This window comes from Dipodomys spectabilis, unplaced genomic scaffold (genome assembly GCF_019054845.1).
Source record: "Dipodomys spectabilis isolate Male_0828 unplaced genomic scaffold, ASM1905484v1 ptg000219l, whole genome shotgun sequence".
NCBI classification, from domain to species: domain Eukaryota; kingdom Metazoa; phylum Chordata; class Mammalia; order Rodentia; family Heteromyidae; genus Dipodomys; species Dipodomys spectabilis.
Window position 1 is genome coordinate 1,337,137 of NW_024870896.1, and position 20,929 is coordinate 1,358,065.

Consider the following 20,929-nt stretch of genomic DNA (forward strand, 5'->3'; position numbering starts at 1 on the left):
GCTGTGTTCAAATCCTGCAGCGCACACTCCCACATCTGTGGGCGCCAACGCGCAAACCTTGTTAGTGACGTGAAATGCCCAGCTCTCTTTGCTCGTTTCCAGGGCACAGAACGAAAGGCACCTCACCACTTACTCAAAAATGAAGTTGAGTGTTCTGGGAAGACTCGGTAAAGGCAGGAAGCCAAGAGTAAGTTGTGGGGTGGGGGGGGACCCTGCTGGGAAATTAGGTGTTGTTGAGACAACTGTGAGTGTTTAGGGGCAAAAATAATAAAAAAAAAAAATACAAAAATCTAGAATGATCTGTGCTCAGACTACCTTGTAATTCCCCACTCCAGGGGACCCCAAGTAGAAACCGTCAGGTCATGATGGTGGGTGTGGTTTGAACCCCACCTAGTCCTGGTTTCTGGCTCCAAGAAGAGGGCCTGGCCGAGCACCAAATGCTTTATTTAAGTTCCATCTCAGTACTGACAGGGTGCAGCCGCCCAGCGGTGGTCACTGACCTCTGACCTCTGCCCCCCGGCCATCTAGGTCAGCAAAGGGAAAATGTCTGCCCCGTTTCCTACACATAAAAGGCAACATTAAAAGCCAGATGTGGCGGCGCAGACCTGTCATCCCAGCTATTCAGGAGGCTGAGATGTGAGGATCATCGTTCAAAGCCAGCCTGGGGAAGGAAAGTCCCGTGAGACACGCATCACGAATGAACCACCAGAAAAGCCCGAAGTGGCACTGTGGCTCAAGTGGTAGAGCATAGGCCTGGAGCACAAAAGCTTAGAGAAAGTGCCTGGCCACTGAGTTCAAGCCCCAGGACTGGTACACACACACACACACACACACACACACACACACACACACACACACAAGTAAGTTTCAATTCATGCACTCAGTGTGCAACAGAAAATTTCCAGCATCAGCTAGGAAGCGGCGCTGCTGCTCTGGGAGCTGTAGACTGTGTTAATGATGCAGGGAAGTTCAGTATGGAAGCCACCCGGGCCCCACCTCCTCCCTCTCTTTCTTCCCTCCTCCTCTCCCTCCCCATCTTGTGCTCACTGGCAAAGGGACACTGACCACAGGCCCTTCCTCCCCAGGGGACAACTGGTCCCCTGTTTTCAGTAATGGCACTCAGGTGTTACTGCCCGGAAGTTCTCACACATGCAAAATCATTTTCTCATCCTTTCTCTCCTCCCTGTGGTCTTTGGGGTCTTTTTCCAAGGCTGAGAGCAATCATCCTCCCTCCCTCCCTCCCTCCCTCCCTCTCTCTCTCTCTCTCTCTCTCTCTCTCTCTCTCTCTCTCTCTCATTTCCTCATTCTCTTGTGGTTGCATTTGCAAGTGGAATGGCTGGCAGGCATTAAGCTAATAATATTTTACAGAGGAATACATCGAGGAAAGGGAAAACCTTCAGTTTTCAAAGACTGGAAGCAGACACTTGACCTAAGGCCATCGACTTAAAACGATCCAGAAGTCTCCTTCCTGAGACCTATAAACATCAGCACCTCGCCCTGTAATCGCGCTAATTATGTCTGTATTTCTTCAAAAACTACCGTTCAAAATAAAAATTGCCAAATCAATTTACTTCCCTGCCGCTCTCACCGGCTGTTTGGCTCTCAGGACTTGGGTTTCTGTCTGTGTTTCCTTGGAAACGTAAACTACATCTGCCCCATGCAAATCTCCAAAACTCAGTGGTAAATAAACATCATGGGGCAGTGAGTGGCTCCGGGCGTGCGGGGCAGTGAGGGCCATGGTCAGCCACTGCTCTGTCTCTTCTGGTCAGTCAGTCACTGGACGCAAACACACCACTGAGTCCATGAAAGAAGGGGATGATCTGGAGCAAGTCTTGAACAAACACAAGCACTTCAGTTCCCTTTAGCTCTGCATATGATCTATCTGCCTTGCACGAGATGACAAACATGCTTTAGTTTACACTTTGGTCAGTTTCAATGTGTGTGTGTGTGTGTGTGTATGTGTGTGTGTTAGTACTAGGATTTGAATTCAGAACCTGGACGCTGTTCCTTAGCTTCTTTGCTCAATGCTGGCACTCTACCATTTGAGCTGCTTCTCCATTTCCAGCTCTGTGTGTGTGTGTGTGTGTGTGTGTGTGTGTGTGTGTGTGTGTGTGTGTGATTAATTGGAGGTAAGAGTCTCATGACATTTTCTGCCCAGGCTGGTTTTAAACTGTGATCCTCAGATCTCAGTCTCCTGTGTAGCTAGGATTATAGGCATGAGCCACTGTGCCCGGCTGGAAACTGGTTTTCTTTTCTTTTCTCTGTGGCTAGACAAAACCTGGGGAGGGATTTTTAAATGTCCTCTGTGCATGGAGCTGTGAACCCCTCTCTCCTGCCCCCCAACATCCAACATTCTCTTTCCCTCTTAGGATTTTTCCTGATGGCTTACTTACTGCAACCTGGATTCTCTATCAGAAAGGAGGAGTAGGAGAGAGAGAGAGAGAGAGAGAGAGAGAGAGTCTGCAGCTTTTCCAATTAATCTCCATGTATCTAGTCACTCTGATGATTATTTAAAAATCCCTTATTCTGTGTGTGTGTTTCTCATCCAACAATTTTGTCGAGGACCTCTCAGTCTTAAAGTAATCACGGTCTTTTCTCTTAGACTATTTTGCAAAGCATTTAAATAAAAGACCCAGTGATGTTGTTTCTGTGTCTGTTAAAGCATAGGCACATGGGCCCAGGAAGAGAGATGGAGAGACTCGTGTGCACCTGGCGAGAGACTGCAGAGGAGCAATCCCAGGCCATGGCCCACCCTAACTCGTTTTCTTTCTGAAAGGACAGCGGGAGTCCTGGCAAAGTACTCTGAGTGGCCGTGTTCCAACAATTGCTTTGGCAGGATCCAGTGCTGGAGGCCTGTCAAGATTCCAGAGCGTGGCTGGGTGTGCCGGCTCACGCCTATAATCCAGGTACTCTGGTGGTTGTGCTGGGGAAAGATTGAGGTTTGGGGCCAGCCAAGGCAAGAAGTTGACAAAGGCCCTCAACTCAACAAATAGGCCGGGAATGATGACATACATCTGTGGTCCCAACTACATGGAGGCAGAGGTGGGTGTTCCTAGGCTTGCCCCAGGCAAAACCAGACCCTACCTGAAAAACAGCTAAAGCGGAAAAGGGCTGGAGGCTCAGCTAAGGTGGCTCGGCTCAGGTGGTAGCGCTTGGCACAAGGCCCTACCTTCAAACACTCGCAGCACCAGAATAGAAGAGGAGGAGGAAGAGAAGAAGGAGAAAGAAAAGGAGGAAAAGAGGAAGAGGAGAAGGAGGAAGGAAAGGAGGAAGAGGATGTGAAGGAGGAACAGCAGGAAAAGGAGGAGGAGGAGAAAGAGGAGGAGGAAGGAAGAGGAGGAGGAAAAGGAGGAGGAAGAAAAAGAGGAGAAAGAGGAGGAGGAGGAGGAGAGGAGGAGGAGGAGGAGAAGAAGAAGGGAAAAAGAGGAGGAGGAGAAAGAGGAGGAGGAGGAGGAGAGGAGGAAAAGAAGAAGAGGAGGAGAAGAAGAGGAGGAGGAGAAGAGGAGGAGGAGGAGGAGAGGAGGAGGAGGAGGAGAAGAAGAAGGGAAAAAGAGGAGGAGGGGAAGGAGGAGGAGGAAGAGAAGAGGAGGAAAAGAAGAAGAGGAGGAGAAGAGGAGAAGGAGGAGGAGAAGGGAAAAGGAGGAGGAGGGGAAGGAGGAGGAGGAGGAGGAGGAAAAGGAAGAGGAGGAAAAAGAGGAGAAAGAGGAGGAGGAAGGAGGAGGAGGAGGAAAAGAAGAAGAGGAGGAGGAGAAGAGGAGGAGGAGAAGAGGAGGAGGAGGAGGAGAAGAAGAAGGGAAAAAGAGGAGGAGGGGAAGGAGGAGGAGGAAGAGAAGAGGAGGAAAAGAAGAGGAGGAGGAGAAGAGGAGGAGGAGAAGAAGAGGAGGAGGAGGAGGAGAGGAGGAAGAGGATGTGAAGGAGGAACAGCAGGAAAAAGAGGAGGAGAAAGAGGAGGAGGAAGAAGGAAGAGGAGGAAAAAGAGGAGAAAGAGGAGGAGGAGGAGGAGGAGAGGAGGAAAAGAAGAAGAGGAGGAGAAGAAGAGGAGGAGGAGAAGAAGAGGAGGAGGAGGAGGAGAAGGGAAAAGGAGGAGGAGGGGAAGGAGGAAAAGAAGAAGAGGAGGAGAAGAAGAGGAGGAGGAGAAGAAGAGGAGGAGGAGAAGAAGAGGAGGAGGAGGAGGAGAGGAGGAAGAGGATGTGAAGGAGGAACAGCAGGAAAAAGAGGAGGAGAAAGAGGAGGAGGAAGAAGGAAGAGGAGGAAAAAGAGGAGAAAGAGGAGGAGGAGGAGGAGGAGGAGGAGAGGAGGAAAAGAAGAAGAGGAGGAGAAGAAGAGGAGGAGGAGAAGAAGAGGAGGAGGAGGAGGAGAAGGGAAAAGGAGGAGGAGGGGAAGGAGGAAAAGAAGAAGAGGAGGAGAAGAAGAGGAGGAGAAGAAGAGGAGGAGGAGGAGGAGAAGGGAAAAGGAGGAGGAGGGGAAGGAGGAAAACGAAGAGGAGAAAGAGAGCAGGAGGAGGCGGAGAGGAGAGAAGGGAAAGGAGGAGGGAGGAGGAGGAGGAGAAGGAGAAAGCTGAAGGAAAGAGGAGGAGAAGAGGAGGAGGAAGAGAGAGGAAGAGCCGAGGAAAGAAGATGAGAGGAGAAGAAGAGGAGGAGGAGAAGAAGAAGAGGAGGAGGAGGAGAGGAGGAGGAGGACGAGAAGAAGAAGGGAAAAAGAGGAGGAGGGGAAGGAGGAGGAGGAGGAAAAGGAAGAGGAAGAGGAGTTTCTTATAGGAGATCACTTGGTGGCATGCAGTGCATTCGCCACAATTCCCAGACAGAGAGGCCCTGGCAAGGAACCCCATGCAGTATGCCCATGGCCACGCAGTATGCCCACAGCTACGGCGCTGCTTTGGTCAGCACAGGGCCCTCTGGCTGTGGCCGCCATTGCTCTGCCCACACGGGGGCCCAAGGCCGTGACAGGTTGGGGTCTTGAAGTGTTTTGGGTGCGTGGCCCATCACAATTCTCACTTGGTATCTGGGGGGCTTCTGCAAGCTAGATGCACGGTTACCTGGTTTCTTAATGCTTGTGTGAACTCCGGTCTTAGACACACACACACACACACACACACACACACACACGCACACACACACGTGCTAATTTAGATCAGAAAGGACACATGTGCCTTTAAGGGGCAGATGGGCAGATCTGCGCTCCAGACGCCTCCTGATGGCTTTGAACTTGAGCTTCGCCTGCCTGCTCGGTGGCTTGGCAGATCTCAGAGCGAGTTTGGGGTTCAGATCTGCATGAATCCACTCAAATCCAATTCTAAGACAAGCGCACATTAAAGCAGACACTGGCGCAGGTCCATTGCGCCTGGAGGGGGGGACCAAGGGCATCCCAGGCAATTACCCATTGTGACCACATTGTGGCACCTTGTCCAAGGCTGCTTGGTTTTTTTTGCCTGAGTTCCAGGCATTTCAGCTAATGTACAGTTAGGGAAGAACAAAAGACTACACAGTATCCTTAAGTAATGCAACCTTTGAACCAGAGGAAACTCTTTCTGCTTTCTTTCCAAATTCTGAATCAGCTTAAGTTAAGGACCATCCCAAGGCCCCAAGGCTCTCTCTCCTGTGGGTTAAGCCCTTCAGAAGACAACATAGCAAAAGGAAAGGCAGAGGAAGTCAGGGTGGAGGTGAATGGACAAGCAGGCCCCCCCCCCCCCCAGCCACCCGACTTCACACGAGGGTGTAATCTAGCAGATAGAGGGCTCTCACAGAGTCTGAACTCAGTAAATTTCTACCCAGGAAACACAGCCTTTGTCTTCTGTCTATCCTGAGACTTTACAGCAAATTGTGATTGAAGAATTTTAAAGAGTCTGTCTTGGCTTTGACGAATTGATTGATGGATCTATCTGTCAATGTATTTATTTAGTGCTGGTGCTGGGGCTTGAACTCAGGGCCTCATGTTCTCATTCAGTTTTTCTTGCTCATGGATGGTGTTCTACCACTTGAGTTACACCTCCACTTCCAGCATTTTGCTGGTAAATTAAAGATAAGAGTCTTACAGATTTGTTACCTCCGCCCCTGCCCCCAACCAGGGTGGGGGTGGCTTTGAAATGTGATCCTCCTATCTCAATCTCCTGAGTAGCTAGGATTACAGGTGTGAGCTGCAAGTACCTAGCCTATGTTGGCTTTTTTTTTTTTTTTTAAGTCTGTAAGCAATGGCAACAACACGAACTACAGCTCCCATACCCTGACTCCACACGAGAGGCTACATTATGATCTAAGTCCTCAGAGCACTGATTTCTCATCTTCAAAATAGGGATAAAAGAGGTTATGGGTGTAGTTCAAGTGGTAGAGCACCTGCTTAGCAGGGTCTCATGTTCAATCCCTCCTATAGCCAGAAAACAAACAACAACAACAAAAAACAGACTAAGTGTAGTCCTAGCTCCTGGACCCAGGGAAGATTTCCTGAATTGTAACCATGAAAAGCAGCTACTGCATGCATCAGATGGAAACACCAGGCAGCGCACATGCCCTCCTAACCAGTTTCTTGAAGAGACCATTGAAGAGACAATGGGAATGTCACATTCTTCTTCTCCTGACTTTCTGTTGACTTTGCAGTGGTAGAGATTCAAACTCAGGGCCCCCTGCATGCTAGGCTACCACGGAGCTACACCATCTTCTTTCTGTCTTCTTCCCAAGTGGTTCCTAACTGGGTATGGGGACACATAGCCCTCATCCTCCAGCACAAGTTCAAGGCCAGCCCAGGTTGCTCAGTGAGATCGGCCTAAGGAAGGGAAGATGATCTTCACTTACCTGAGAGAGCCCATGACACAAGGAATCATGGTAGCACAGGCCAGAGTAAGGCCGGGGCTCCTCACAGCTGCTTCTGGAGATCCGCAGCCCAAAGCCGAATTCAATGCCTACGGAAAAGAAACATGTGCTTAGCATCAGTGGCTTAGGAAGTTTCTACAACTCCAAACCGAACCAGTGAACCCAGAAGTGAGCTGATAGAAGATATTAAAATGAAAACTCACTGTCCGGGTCATGGCTCTCAGAACCTTCCAGCTGGAAAAGGACCATGCATGAACTTGAGCTGACAAGTTTCCAGAACATTCTAGAATGTTCCAGAACATTCAGCCCGTGCCTGACCCACAGAAGAAGGCCAATAAGTTGCTCTCAGTCAGATGACGTCAGACTCCAGGCTGCCGGCAGGGCTGGTACCGGGCAGGCCAGCACTGGAAGTGGTACACAGTGCTGGCTGGACTACAGAAAGTCACTCCACACACATGAATCTTGCTACCCCCAACTCAACCATGTGAGCAGAAGGCTGCCAAGGGCAGGGAGAGGTGGCTGGGCAGGCACAGTGCTTCCTCCTGGGATGGGCAAAAAAACAATTCATAGTGGTGATGGCACCACTGAAATTCAGTGAATTCACTTCCCAGTGAGTGAGTGAAATGTTTGACATTTGTACTCAATAAAACGGCTTAAAAAAAAAATACCACCTAGGGCTCCACACCGGCGGCTCATGCCTGTAATCCCAGCTACTACTCAGAAGGTTGAGATCTGAAGACTGCGGTTCAAAGCCAGCCTGCTCAGGAAAGAACACAAGATTCTTACCTCCAATTAACCACCAAAAGCCAGAGGTAGAGCTGTGGCTCAGGTGGTAGAGCATCAGTCTAGAGCAAAACAAATCCCAGGTACAGCACTCAGGCCCTAAATTCAAGCCCCAGGACCCACCCATGCACATGCGCGCCCTCCCGCCAACACACACAAAATCCCACTATTTTGAATCCCAAACAAGAACACAAGGCCCAGAATGAATTCAAGTCCATTACAGTCACAAAAATAAGCAACAAACAGAAAGGCAGGCCAGCTTCAATGAGCCGGCCCCATTACACCGGGCTTATCTAATTTCTGTTAGAACACATGCACTCTGGGGGGTGGGGAACCTTTTCTTCCCTCCACTGGGAAGCTCAGGGAGACCAGACAAGTCACCTGACCTGGTCCAGTCACTACTGTCACTTGGGGGAAGTTGTAAGACTCATGGAGGGGGGCAGAAAGGGAGCCCCAATGGGTCTAAGGCCCCCAGGATACCACTGTGTCCTGTCCACTGTGTGTGCCACCCAGATCCACCTGAGGGTTCTTCCTGTCCCCTTTACGGTCTAACCACAGCTCCTGAAAGACCCCAGCTGACCCAGCCCATCCTGCTCTTCAAGTTGCAGCCACAGAGGCACAACTTCAGTCCCTGATTTCACCTGTACCCCTTCTTTCTCGCCCTCCTAGCTTCCCCACCCAGATAAACAAAAGCACCCGGGGCCTGGGGACAGGAAGTGACTCAGTGGGAAAGAATGGAGACCTCAGAGTTGAGAAGGAGGTGGCTGTAGTCCCCAAACCCACACCCGTGGGGCGCGGGCATGTTCTCAACGCTCTGCCCTGCCCGTGAAACGGTGGAAGCTACCCTGGCGGTCCCAGGTCCCCACGTTGGGTCCACAGGCTGCCCTAGCCGGCTCTACCAATGTCCCAGCATGGCCTTCTACTTCTGCTGCCATTTATGTAAATCTTTCAATAGGGGGCAGCACTGAGCCCATGGAACATAGCATGCACTTGGTAATCCTGAGGGAAATGGAGGCATCTCAGACCCAGGGAACCTACACCTGCATGCAAGACAAGGCCTGCGGAAAGAGGGCTCATGGAGTAGACAGGAAGGCCTCTGGGGTCTTCACACCAAACAAAACAAGGAACCTCATGTACATGAACAAACTTCGTCCTGCAGAAAGCATGGCAGACACAGAGCTGATGACACAAGGCCCATCTGTGTGTCCCAGCCAATGGGAAGAAGGAGCAAGCCTGAGTGGACACCAAGGGGGAGGGCAGGGAGGTGGCAGGCAGGCCCAGGATAGGATGTGGTCCGTCCCTGCAGCCCAGCTGAGAAAAATCAGGTAGACTGGACCCAGGGCGCTGGCTGCAGGAGGAAGAAAACTGCCTGGAATCATGGCCCAAAAGCAAGGGCGGAAAACGAGGGCTCATCTCATCAGAGACCTTGCTTCAATGAACAGGTTAGCCAGAGCCGGAGGGAAGAACAGAGGAAGGGCTAACCCTTAATAGTCATCAATAGCAGCGTGGAAGATACACGTGGGAGCCAGCCATGAAGGCCTAGGGCTAGACACTCGCTTAAGAAAGGATTGTGTTACCTTCTCTGTAAACAGACACCAGACCTCGTCCATCTACATGTGATCCTAGCGCGGGATGGAAGCTTCTAAAGACAAGGAATTGCTTTACTCACCTTCATAAATGCTCGGGCTTACACATACTGCAGAGACAGGGCTGGGCATACAATATAGAATGGATGGATGGATGGAAGGATGGATGGATGGATGAATGGATAGATGGATGGATGGATGGGAGAATGGATGAAAAGATGGATGGATGGATGGATGGATGGATGGATGGATGGATGGGAGAATGGATGAAAAGATGGATGGATGGATAGATGGGTGCATGCATGTGAGAATGAATGAAAGGACAGATAAATGGATGGATAGGTAGGAGAATGAACGACAGGATGGATGGATGGTTGGAAAAAGAAGGGAGGAGGAATGAACAGACAGACGAATAGAGCACATGAATAAACCGAGCATGAACAGCATGTATTTCTATGGGCTTACGTCTCAGAAGCAAGCGCTGCCTAGTTTCTCTCTAGCCCAGGGAAAGTGCACAGACCATCCGGGAACACGATGAAGAATGGATGGACCTCCGTGAGGGGTCTGACACTCCTGAGTTCCCCTAAGACAGTGACAAACCCCCACGACCCCTTCCAGAAATCCTGCCACATTCCATAGGGCATTCAAGGATGTCAAACTTGGAGCCCAGACCTGGCCGGTATCCAGTAGCTTCTATCTGGGCAGAGGACAGCCTAGGGGAGTCTTCCCTGCCTCACGGTGCTGCTGGTGGGTGGTCCTTGCTCCTACCACCTCAGCAAGCATCCCCTTTCCCCTGTCTCATTCAACCTCAGCCACAGAACTCATTTCACCCCCAGTGAACCCGCATACAGTAGACTGGCTGGTTTGCCTCCAAGCACAGAATCTGAGATAGGGAAGAATACTGGATCAATTCCACTCACTGGTTACCAATAAGCAAACAGCACCGGGGGCTTTGTGACTCATGAATGCTGCGTTCTCCTTTCTCTGCTGGAGATGCATAGAGGCGCTGGGGTCTGCCTTCAACTGTGCTCTCCGATCACTAACTTGGCTGTGATGACATTTGTTTTACAATCGGAAAAAAAAAACCCCAACATTTCCCAGGTAACTAAGGAAAATATTTAAAGGCGGGGGGGGGGGGGGGGAAGGAGAGATATCAAGCAGGTGAGATGTTTGAAACAAATGAGCCATTCATTCCCGCTTCTGTCCAGTTCGCTTTTTCCATTTGGGGAGACGAGGCTGCAGATGGGGGAGTAGGTTTAGGCCCAGGAGGGTGCGCCCACTGACTCCCCTGAGAGAAGAGAGGCCACCATTTCGCCCTGGAGAATGCCCGGTCGTTTGATTGGCAGCGGTGGAGACACCTGCTTTCATTCCTTTACTTCTCTGTGAGTCTCTTAAGCGGAATCCCAACCTAGCAACTGTCGCCGTGTCTGTATGCTTGTTTTCTTCCCTCCCAAGACAACCCTTGCTGTCACCCCAGCACCCAGCACTAGTGCCTGGCAGTGGTGGGTACAAAGGAATGACAGAAAGGTCCCCTCCACTTGGCCTCAGGAAAGGGGCTCATTTTTAAAGCAAAGCTGGGCTGTTTCTAAGATCCCTGAGGCTGGAAAGGGACAGTAACAGTTCATATATGGTCACAGCATGATTTGAACCCAACGCCCACTTGATTAGCAGAGTCACGCCTTGCCTTAGAGCTACATTAAACCACACTGAGCCCCGTGACAGTGGCTCATGCCTGTCATCCTAGCTACTCAGGAGGCTGAGATCTGAGGATCATGGGTCAAAGCCAGCCCGGGCAGAAAAGTCTGTGAGACCCTTATCTCCAATAAACTACTCAGAAAAAGTCACCGGTGTGGCTCAAGTGGTAGAGCACTAGTCTTGAGCATAAAGAGGCTCAAAAACAGAGCCCAGGTCCCAAGTTCAAGCCCCAGGACAGGCCGAAGAAAAAGTTATGGTAATATAAAACAGCCCTCACATCAATGGAAAGAGCTTATAGTTTTCAAGGAAACCAGGAGAGGTTGGGGCCAATGGTCACCCAGAGGCCAAGGAAGAAACCTGCAGATAAAGGGGCTCCTTAGCTTCCACCCTCCACCTCTCCGATGGCCCACAAGCCTCCCTCTTCCTGCTCCCGCCATCTCCCCCAGCCTTGCCCTCCCTGGGACCAAGCCAGGACTAGGAAAACGTCAGCCATAACCCAGGCTCGTGGGCTTGAGCGCTCTGTCATCTCTGGGCTCTGGGGAGAGCCCTGACTGCGTACAGGGCCTTCCCATCTTCTCGAATGTCTGAGATTTCCCTGTCTCCTGAGATATGAGAACATCCCTTCTTATAACGTATAACCATTTCCAAACATCGGAGTCATCCAAGCCTAGCATCAACAAAACTGGAGACCATGGGCCCAGCCCTTAGGGAGGCCAAGAGATCCTACAGCTGGTAGACAGGCGTGGAGGCCCCGGCCACTCCCCATGATAGGAAAAGAGCCCTTCTGGAACCATCCAGTCCATCACTGCCCATTTGCGAACGAAGAACCAGGACACAGAGACAGCCATAGACTGAGAGAGGTCACACAGCAAGTCAGGGGCAAAGCTAGGTCTCAACCATGGTGTCCTGGACTGTAATACACAGGAATGATGCCAAGCCCTGGCCAGGCTAGGCATGAAAACCCTCCAGGGTCAAAGGGGAACAGGGGCTTCTCTCTCTTTCCAGAGAACACACACATGCATCCTCTGCCCAATATGGCCTGTCCATAAGCCAAGAGCCACAACCCGGGCACCTTTGGGGCTGGAGCACATCCTGGCTTTTGCTTCCATTGCTGTCCTCAAACCAAGACACGCCCTGGAATCGCAGGGCTGGGAGCAGCCAGCAGGCCGCGCATCCCCTTCAGCCCCAGCCCCAGCCGCCTGCAGCCCTGCAGCTGCCCGGCTCTGCTCTGGCCCGGCCAGGATCCTGAGCAGTTTTGTTCCCCAGGGAAGAGAACATGGGTGACATGAGAGGGGTCTGATCTCAAACAGCCCTCGCTTTTGTGTCCACTGGGAATGGTTCATGGCTTTCCCGCAGGTGCAAAGGAACAAAGGCACAGAGTTCCGTGGGGAAGGGAGGCTAGGAGGGAGGGAGGAAAGCCTGCGAGCCAGGCTCAGCCTCTGGCCTCCAGCCTGTCCATTCCTCCTACCCTGGCTTGCACCATGGGGAGGCAGGCAGAGCAAGGGGCTCAGGCTGGGGGATGGTAACCAGCAAGTGCCAAGAAAACCATTTCAGCATGTGACAGTGATGAATGAGGCAGTGGCTTTGGTCTCACAGACGCCCAAATCCAGGGATGCCCAGGACCCGTATATGAATGGCCTATCTGTATCTCCGAATGCTTCAAATGATCTCTACGGGGCTGTGACGCCAATGCAAATTAAATGTGTGCATGTAAATGGCATGCAAATCATATGCAAAGGTGACGAGTTTATGCTCTGTAGTAGAACAGTCTCCAAAGCTGTCCTATTAGAGAACATAAAGACAAGGAAAAACTCTATACAATTTTTTTTCTGTTTGTTTCTGGTACCAGGACTTGAACTCAGGGCTTGGGCGCTGTCCCTGAGCTTTTTCACATTAAGGCTAGTGCTCTGCCACTTGAGCCACAACTCCACTTCTGGCTTTTTTTAGTGGTTCATTGGAGATAAGAGTCTCACAGACTTTCCTGCCTAAGCTGGCTTTGAACTGTGACCCTCAGATGTCAGCCTCCTGAGTAGCAGGGATGACAGGGGTGAGCCACCAGCACTGGCAGACATAACCAGTGCCTGGCTGAACTCTACTTTTATGGGCATTGGAACTCTTGTGATTTTTGACTACTAGGATATTTTAACATTCACTCTCCCTAGAATTTAAAACGGTAATATGCATCTAAACCAGGGGTCAGGAAACTCATGGGCCAAACCCAACCTACTGCCTGTGTTTGTCACATTTTCAAATGTGAACAAAAATCCACAGAAGAGGCTAAATGGACCATGGTTCATACTTTTAATCCTAGCTACTCAGGAGGCTGTGGTCCAGAGAATCATGATTCAAAGCCAGCCCACGTACAAAAATCGGCAAGATTCCACTTCTAAAATAATCATCAAAAAGCAGGGCTGGTGACATGGCTCAAAAGGTAGAGCACCAGCTGAGCAGACTAGCTAGGAGAGTGTGAGGTCCTGAGTTCAAAGTATAAAAAGAAAAAAAGAAAATGAAAAAGAAATCCAGGGGGGAAAAAAAACCAAAGTATTACATGAGCATGAAAATACCATAGTGATAAAATTCCCATTGTAATGTCCACAAATAAAATTTTATTGTAACCCATCAGTGCTCATGTATGTCTGGACTGGCCTGTGGCTTCATTCTTGCTCAAAAAGCAACGCTGATTAGTTGCAACCATACCGCACAGCCCACAAGGCGGAAATGTGAACTCTGCCTTTTGTATAAAAGAACCTGCTGAGCTCTGTGGCCGCGGTCGGTCAGATGGGAACACTCATTCCAGATTGATGACACAGGGTCATCATGACAAAACACCACCAGCATGGTTAGGGAGAAAGCCAAGGGTCCACTGTGCAGGAGTGACAGACCCAGGGCCTCAGGAGAGCTGCTGCTGAGCCATACCAACAGAGAGACCGGAGCGACGCAGCTGACAAAACTCCAAGTTAAAGCAAAGCAAATCTGCTATCTTTTCTTTTTTAGGTCTGAGATTGGGACTCAAATTTGGTACCTGACACTTTCGTTCATTGGCCAGTCAGTGCCCTGTCAACTGAGCCTCATCTCCAGCTCCAAATCTGCATTCTGAGCCCAAGAGGAAAGGCCTCCTCACAGTCATGGTACTCAAGTGTCTGGGTCAGTAGATCTGACTTCCACAAAATCTGGTATTACCTAGTGTTCCCCTAAAGCATGTCCCTCAGCGCCACCCCCTTTCCCACAGAGCCCTTGCCCTGGAGTAAGCCACAACCCCACCCAAGTCTCTCTAAATCCATGCTCGTGTGTGTGTGTGTGTGTGTGTGTGTGTGTGTGTGTGTGTGTGTGTGTGTGTTGGTCCTGGGGCTTGACCTCAGACAGTTAGTTCTGTCGCTGAGCTTTTTATGTTGTTCAAGGCTGGTAATTCTACCAATTGATCCACAGCTCCCCTTCTAGCTTTTTGGTGGTTCATTGGAGATAAGCATCTCAAGGACTTTCCAGCCCAAACTTTACTGCCCAAGTTGGCCTTGTGACCCACGATTTTCAGATCTCAGGCTCCAGGGTAGGAGGGATTATGGGCATGAGCCACCAGCTCTAGGCTGCACTGGGCTTTTTATCCTAGCCACAATTGCTTGGTTAGGGCTGAGGGCTAGGGCTGAGTACCACCCCTCCTCTCTGAGACAGTGCGGAGGTGCACGGAGCAAAGCAAGCGCGGACCCTCATGCCTGCTGGGGCTGTGTGCGGGCCCCTATGTTCCAAGTTGTAGTGCTATTGGGCACGAAAGGGCCTTCAAGACAGGCTCAGGAGAGGAAGTTAGGTCGCGAGGAGACACTGAGACCCTTCCTCTCTGCTTCCCGGGCGCCAGGAAGTGAGCAGTTTTCTCTCTCACCCCCCCCCCCCCCCGCAGAATATCCAGACCATGCAGGGCACCTGGACCACATGCACACGGGCTGAAACCCCAATGACACAGACCTGGTCACCACAATGCCACTGCAAGAGGGGGCAAACACTCTGCCTGCCCTCTGCTCCTCGGGAAGGCTCGCAGACAGAGGACACACCAAAGGGACCAATGCGGCACTGCCAACCTGTGGCACAGGCAGAGCTGGTCCACCCAGGAAACCACACAGCACAGTCGAACCTGGGCAAGAGCGGTTCCTACGCACCAACACACTCACCAGAGCAAGGCAGAAGCTGCTGAGCCGAACACACAAGCACGGACCCCTGCCGTTTCCTCCCACGGACCCTCCCCCTCTCCCCTTGGAGGAAGGAACAGAAGCAAGAAGGACAGAGGGACGGGAGGGGGGTCAGCAGCAAATGGACCCCCATGATGTTTCTGGTTCTCGCTCGCTCCAGATGTGCTCCCACTTGGACATGGCCTCCCCGTAGCTGAAGGCCCGAAGCAGAAACAGATCATAAATAAACAGTAGCCAACAACTGTCAAGAGTGCTGAGTTTTCCTATCTGGGAAAGAGGAGAAATCCAGGCAAAGGGGAAAGTGGGAAGGGAATCCAGCCGGAGATGAAGGATGGAAATCGTCCTTCTGCTTAACATGGGGGGATGAAAAGTCAGGAAGTGTTGAAGCAGGGTGACCAGAAGCTCCTTCTCCCCCCAACACCATCCCCCCCCCCCAACTCTCTGCACATCAAGTAGAATAAAATCCTAGGCATCCGATACTAGAAAGTGACCCAGGCCTGGGTACCCTGTGGCTGGCGGCTGTGTGTGGTGAAAAGTGTTAATGCCAGTGAACTCCCCCCACAGCTGTGCCCGAGGGCTTAGAACCAGCAATAGCTCCCTCCCCCCCAGTCTCCCGGGAGGGTGGGTTGAGGGGTATGGTAGGCTTAGATGAAGCAGGAAGTATGGGGATCTGTACCCCACATCCTGGAGAGACCACCCACGGCTCCTGAGCTAAGGGCCCGGGTGTGGGAAACGCCAGCAGAGAACTCTCAGCTGGTGCAGATGCCATCATGCCAGCCTTCCAGCAGTCTGCCCAGCTGACTTGGAGGAGGAAGGCACAGGCAGGGTCAGAGGGCAGCTGCAGGTCACCCGGGATTCAAGACATGTAGGGCCAAGGGTCAAAGGAGTTAGAGCAATCAAAGAGTGGTGGATCCACACACAAAGCAAGGCTTAGACCCTGGGGGGAGGAGGAAAAGGAAGGAAGGGGTGAAGAGGAGGAGGGAGAGGAAGAGGAAGAGCCGCAGAGATCACACACACATTGTCCCATCTTCCTCCTGTCCACCCAGACAGACATGGAAAAGTGAAGACATCAGACATTCTCATGTCTCTCCCCAGAGACGGGGACAGGGTCTGCTGGGATCCAGGCTTGAACTGTGTATCACTAAGCTGTTACCCAGCCTGGGGACAGGGCCAGCCTGCCACGGGAAGGGATGGCCAGTGTGTCCACTAAGACATGCTTCACAGGGACCAGGCCTTCTGCTGATCGCCTGCTGACTGGAAGCCACATGATCAAAGGCTTCTGACAGGGACGTAGGTAGCCTGGCTTCCCTGCTGTCCACTGGGTCAGCATCCTGGGAAATCTCTCCCCTGACTGGACCCCCAAGAGAAAAAATGGTCCCAGAGACCAAGGCCAGGCTACCTTCGCCCCCAGCGACCACACGCCGCTCCCTGACATAAATCAAAGGCCCATGCCCTTCCTCTGCCGGGGTTCCCTCCCCCCCCCACTGTAGCCCACAAGGTTGAGGTCTCATTTCCTCTTATCTTTCCAGCCTTAATCCCCTGCTTGAGCTAGGCCCATTCCCAGCCCACCTGAGCCCCAGCCGGCCCTTCATTTCCCCTGGCAGGAGATGAGATGAGGTGCCCATTAATCACTCAGCACTTTGGTCCTCCCCGCTGGCCAGGCCTCCGGGCAGTCGGCCAAGCGGCCGGCCGGGTGGGGCAAGCTCCACGCTGCCCGCGGGGTGGGCCGTGGGGCTCCCTATGCCACCCTTCCGGAACACGATGCATGCGGGGGCACGAGCCCGGAGCGGGGCTCAGGAAACACCGCCCCAGAAGAGCTCTGGGAGAAGACGGTTCTGGAAAAAGAGCAAGAGATCCACAGAGCCACCACCCTGGCAGGAAGACTGAGGGAAAGGGCCGCCCACCTGTGACCTGGGTTCCCCAATTTGGAGATCCAAAGCAGGGACTGGAAAGCAGAGAGGGAAGAGGAACGCTGGCTGGACCCTTAAGATGGCACAGCTGGGCGTGTCCATGTACTGAATATGGGGTACTAACACTCAGCCCCTCAGCCACAGCCCCCAATCTGAGGGGGCTGTTACCTATTCCTGGTAATACACAGTACGCACTAACGGTCTACCAGGGCAGATCAGCCACAGAACAGATGAGAAATTAGGCCTGGTGCTGAGTACCCGCTCAGCTGGAACACCCCAGCAGCCCTCCAGGTGCTGGCTACCCCCCGGGTTATACAGGGGGAAACCAAGGAAGAACTGATGAATGGTGAATCTGCCGATGGCCACACCCCACTGGGCCCTAAAGTGGGGTGCTCCAGCCCACTTTTCAAACCCTCCCTAACCCACTGGTAACTTGGGTCTCTCCAACCAACACCCCCTAATCTTTCTCCCTTCGAATGAGTCTGAACCTTAACAGAAATGCCCGGTAAGATTGAGGAGGCTCAGAGGCCTGCAGGGTGGGGGGAGAGGAGGCACAGTTTTGCTTTTAGGACCCTTCCAAGAAAGGCTCTTTTGACCAGGAAAAAGGGGGAGAGGGCCCTCGTGGCCTCCGGCAGAATTATCACTGCTTAGCCTTTACAGTCGAGGTTAAGGCCCCTGTTAAAGCTGCAGATTTATCCCAGTGGGGCAGTGAACCTCTAATCCCAGCATTCTGAAAGGCGGAGGCTGGAAGATCACACGTTCAGGGCCAGTCTGGGTTACCTATTGAGACTGATGAAATCAAGCAAACAAGCACGTAAGCAAGCAAGCAAGAGCTGTGTTGGCTTCAGTCAGCAGCCTAGCCACCAGAGGCTGTGGTTTCCAGGCCTGGATATGCAGAGGGAGCATCTTAGGCGGATCTGAAATGCTGCTTCTCAGGCACTGTGCAACATCGCATTGCTGCGGGGAGGGGGTCACCAGAATGCGGGCTTGGGCAGGGGTGAGGCGGGCTGAGGCTGCACTGCTCATGAAGGGGGACGGGAAGGAGGGAGGGGAGTGGAGATGGGAAGTTCTAAGAAGAAATGTGAACTCTGCTCCCATAAAGCCAACTTGAAGTAGAGGGCATCTTAAAGACCAGGGTGAAGGCCAGTCTTATTCAACCACACTGCCAGGCCTAGTCTTCTCCCTGAACTCCTCCTTGGACTGCAAAACCCAGCTCTACCTGTCCCCTTCCTGCCATGAGATCACTTTCTTGTTTGTGTTTTCTTGATGTTACACACACACACACACACACACACACACACACACCTTGCTGCCTTGTGTCTCCCTTGGGGGGTTATCATACACTAGCCTGCCAGCTCCTGGAGCCCTCCAGCTCTGCCTTGCTCTGGGGTAAGCCCCAGACCACAGTGCTACAAGCTACAGCCCATACTGCTAAAGCCGCACAGCACATCGCCCTAGAACCCCCAGCACTCCGCAGTGATAGAGCCCTTGGGACCCAATGATAGAGCCTCCACAAACAACACGAGTCCCTGGCACAGAGCAATGCTAGAGCCCCTGGCATGCAGCAATGATAGAGCCCATGGTACACAGCAATAGAACCCACAGCCCAAGTGCTAGAGCCCCTTGGCACACAGCAATGGAGCCTCCAGCAAACAGCAATGATAGAGCCCCTGGCACATGGCACATAGCAATGATAGAGCCCCTGGCACACAGAAGTGGAGTCTCCAGCACACAAAAAGATGCAGTCCTTGGCATACAGCAATAGAGCCCACCACCCATAGAGCTAGAGCTCGCAGCACCCAATGATAGAGCCCCAGGCAAAAAGCAATGATAGAGCCTGTGGCATAGTGATAAAGCCCTTGGCTCACAGCAACAGAACCCCCAGCTAGAATCCCTAAGTGGTGATAGAGCCCCTAGCCCACGGCGATAGAACCCCTAACCAATGATAGAACCCCTGGCATACAGTGATGATAGAAGTCCTTGGTACACAGTGCTAGAGCCCCCAGCATGCAGGTGATGATAGAGCCCTTGGCCCACAGTGATAGAGCCCCTGGCACATAGCACTAGAGCCACTTTCACGCAGCAGCTGCACAGGAATATCTGCTGGATACACACGGGAAGGAAGTGTGTACGGAGTGACCATCGTGATCTCTTGCAAGGAACGAAGCTGGTGAAATCAGCGTTTCAGGAATATTAATCTGTCAGCATGGAAGAAGATGGATGAAAATGAACACAGCAGCCTGTGGCTGGGATTCAAGAGAGGAGATGATGACTGGAGTCTGGACACGGTTAAAGGTGGGGCAGGGAGGAAATCACTGCCGCAGATTGCAGAGGAATGTGGAGGGGGCTCTGGGATGGATGGAGAGATAGAATAAATAAACATAGGGGACGGGAGAGGGGCTTGGGGTGGGGGCACCGGAACATGGAGGGCAGAGGGGAGGGCAGTGCCAGGCTCCTCAGCCACAACAAGCCTTTCTAGGCAGAATCAACAGGAACCCCCCCCCCCCAACAGCCCCAGCCAGCAGCCAGGAGACTGAAGAGCGCAGAGGCCAGGTGCCCAGCCCAGCCCAGGGTCGGGCCAGGAGAGCAGGCTGCACACCCCGGCCCAGCCTGGTGCCTAGGGATCTAACTCCCTGCTCCCCCTCCACACACACACACACACACACACACACACACACACACACACACACACACACACTCCTGTCCTCGAACTGATTGCATGGCTAAGCGTCTGGGTTTCCGAAGGAATTCCACCACGGTGCCAGCCCAAGTCCAGGCAAGTGTGCATGCGAGTGCATACGAGTGTGTCCGAATCCTTTCACGCGTGTGCGGGTCCCAGGGCTGGAACTCATGCTGGGGTCTGGGTGCTGGAGCTTAGAGCCTGTTCCACTCAAGAAGGCTTGGCTCTGTGCATGCATGTGTGCATGCGTGTGTGCATGTGTGTGTGTGCATGCATGTGTGCGTGTGCATGCGTGTGTGCGCGCGCGTGTGTGCGTGTGTGCGATTCATTAGTGAGAAGGAGCTCGTGAATTTCCCCGCCATCCCCGGACCTCAGCCGGGTGTGGAGGCCCCGCCGGCCCCGCCGGCCCCGGCCCCGCGCCTCGGATTCCCGCGGGCCGAGCGGTGACAACGTGGAGCGGCGGCGGCGCGGGGTTCAAACCTGAGCCGCTCACCGCACGCGCCTCTGGGGAAGGGGGGAGGAGAGGGTCGGATCGGGGGTCGGGCGGGGGTCCCGGGGGCCGGGGTCCCGGGGCCGCGCGGGGCTGCAGGACTCCGGACCCCGGGCCCGCCCGGGACCCCAAGCCCGGGTCGGCGGAGCGGCGCCGAGGACGCCGGGGCGGGGAGGGAGGAGGGGGCGCGGGCCCGCCCGGGTCCCCGGTCCCCGGTCCCGACCCCCCCCCCCCCCCGCGTTCCCGCGCTCACCTGGCGCCCGCGTCCCGCCGGCCCCGAGCCGCCGCATGGACGGCGCCGCCGCGCCCGGTCCGCGTCGGGCTGGCGCCGGCCACGGCTCCCGGCCCGTTCCGAGAGAAGAGCGGGTCCGCTCGGGTCCTGCGGCTCCCCCCCCCCCCGCCCTCCTCCCGCCCTCCCCGGTCCTCCGGTCCCCCGTCCCGCCCCGCTCCCGCTCGGCTCCCCGCCCCGCGCGGCCCCCGCGGGCACCGCGCCGCGCCGCCGCCCCCTGGCGGGCGCCGCGGGAACCACAGGCCCCGTGCGGCCCTGAGACGGGGCGGGAACTCGGGTGCAGGAGGGCCAGCATGGGAGCAGGGGGAAGGGGCCCTGCACCCACAAACTCTACAATCACGCAGCCACACACCCAGTCATATACACGCACAGTCACACGCAGACACACACAGAGCCATACACGCACACAGTCACACGCAGACACACACAGAGCCATACACGCACACAGTCACACGCAGACACACACAGCCATACACGCACACAGTCACACGCAGACACACACAGAGCCATACACGCAC

At 53.5% G+C, this 20,929-nt stretch overlaps 1 protein-coding gene across 1 annotated transcript in view; it reads right to left on the bottom strand.

The window, feature by feature from the left end:
* The window catches only part of Thsd4 (thrombospondin type 1 domain containing 4), a 209,618-nt gene extending 189,216 nt beyond the window's left edge, over positions 1 to 20,402 (bottom strand). Inside the window, exons 1-2 of the mRNA XM_042697388.1 lie at positions 20,376 to 20,402; positions 6,786 to 6,892 (exon numbers count right to left, since the gene is read on the bottom strand). Of these exons, the coding sequence (XP_042553322.1) occupies positions 6,786 to 6,814 (29 nt within the window). The 5' untranslated portion in view covers positions 6,815 to 6,892; positions 20,376 to 20,402. The remainder of the gene's footprint in view (positions 1 to 6,785; positions 6,893 to 20,375) is intronic.
* Positions 20,403 to 20,929: the final 527 nt, after the last annotated feature.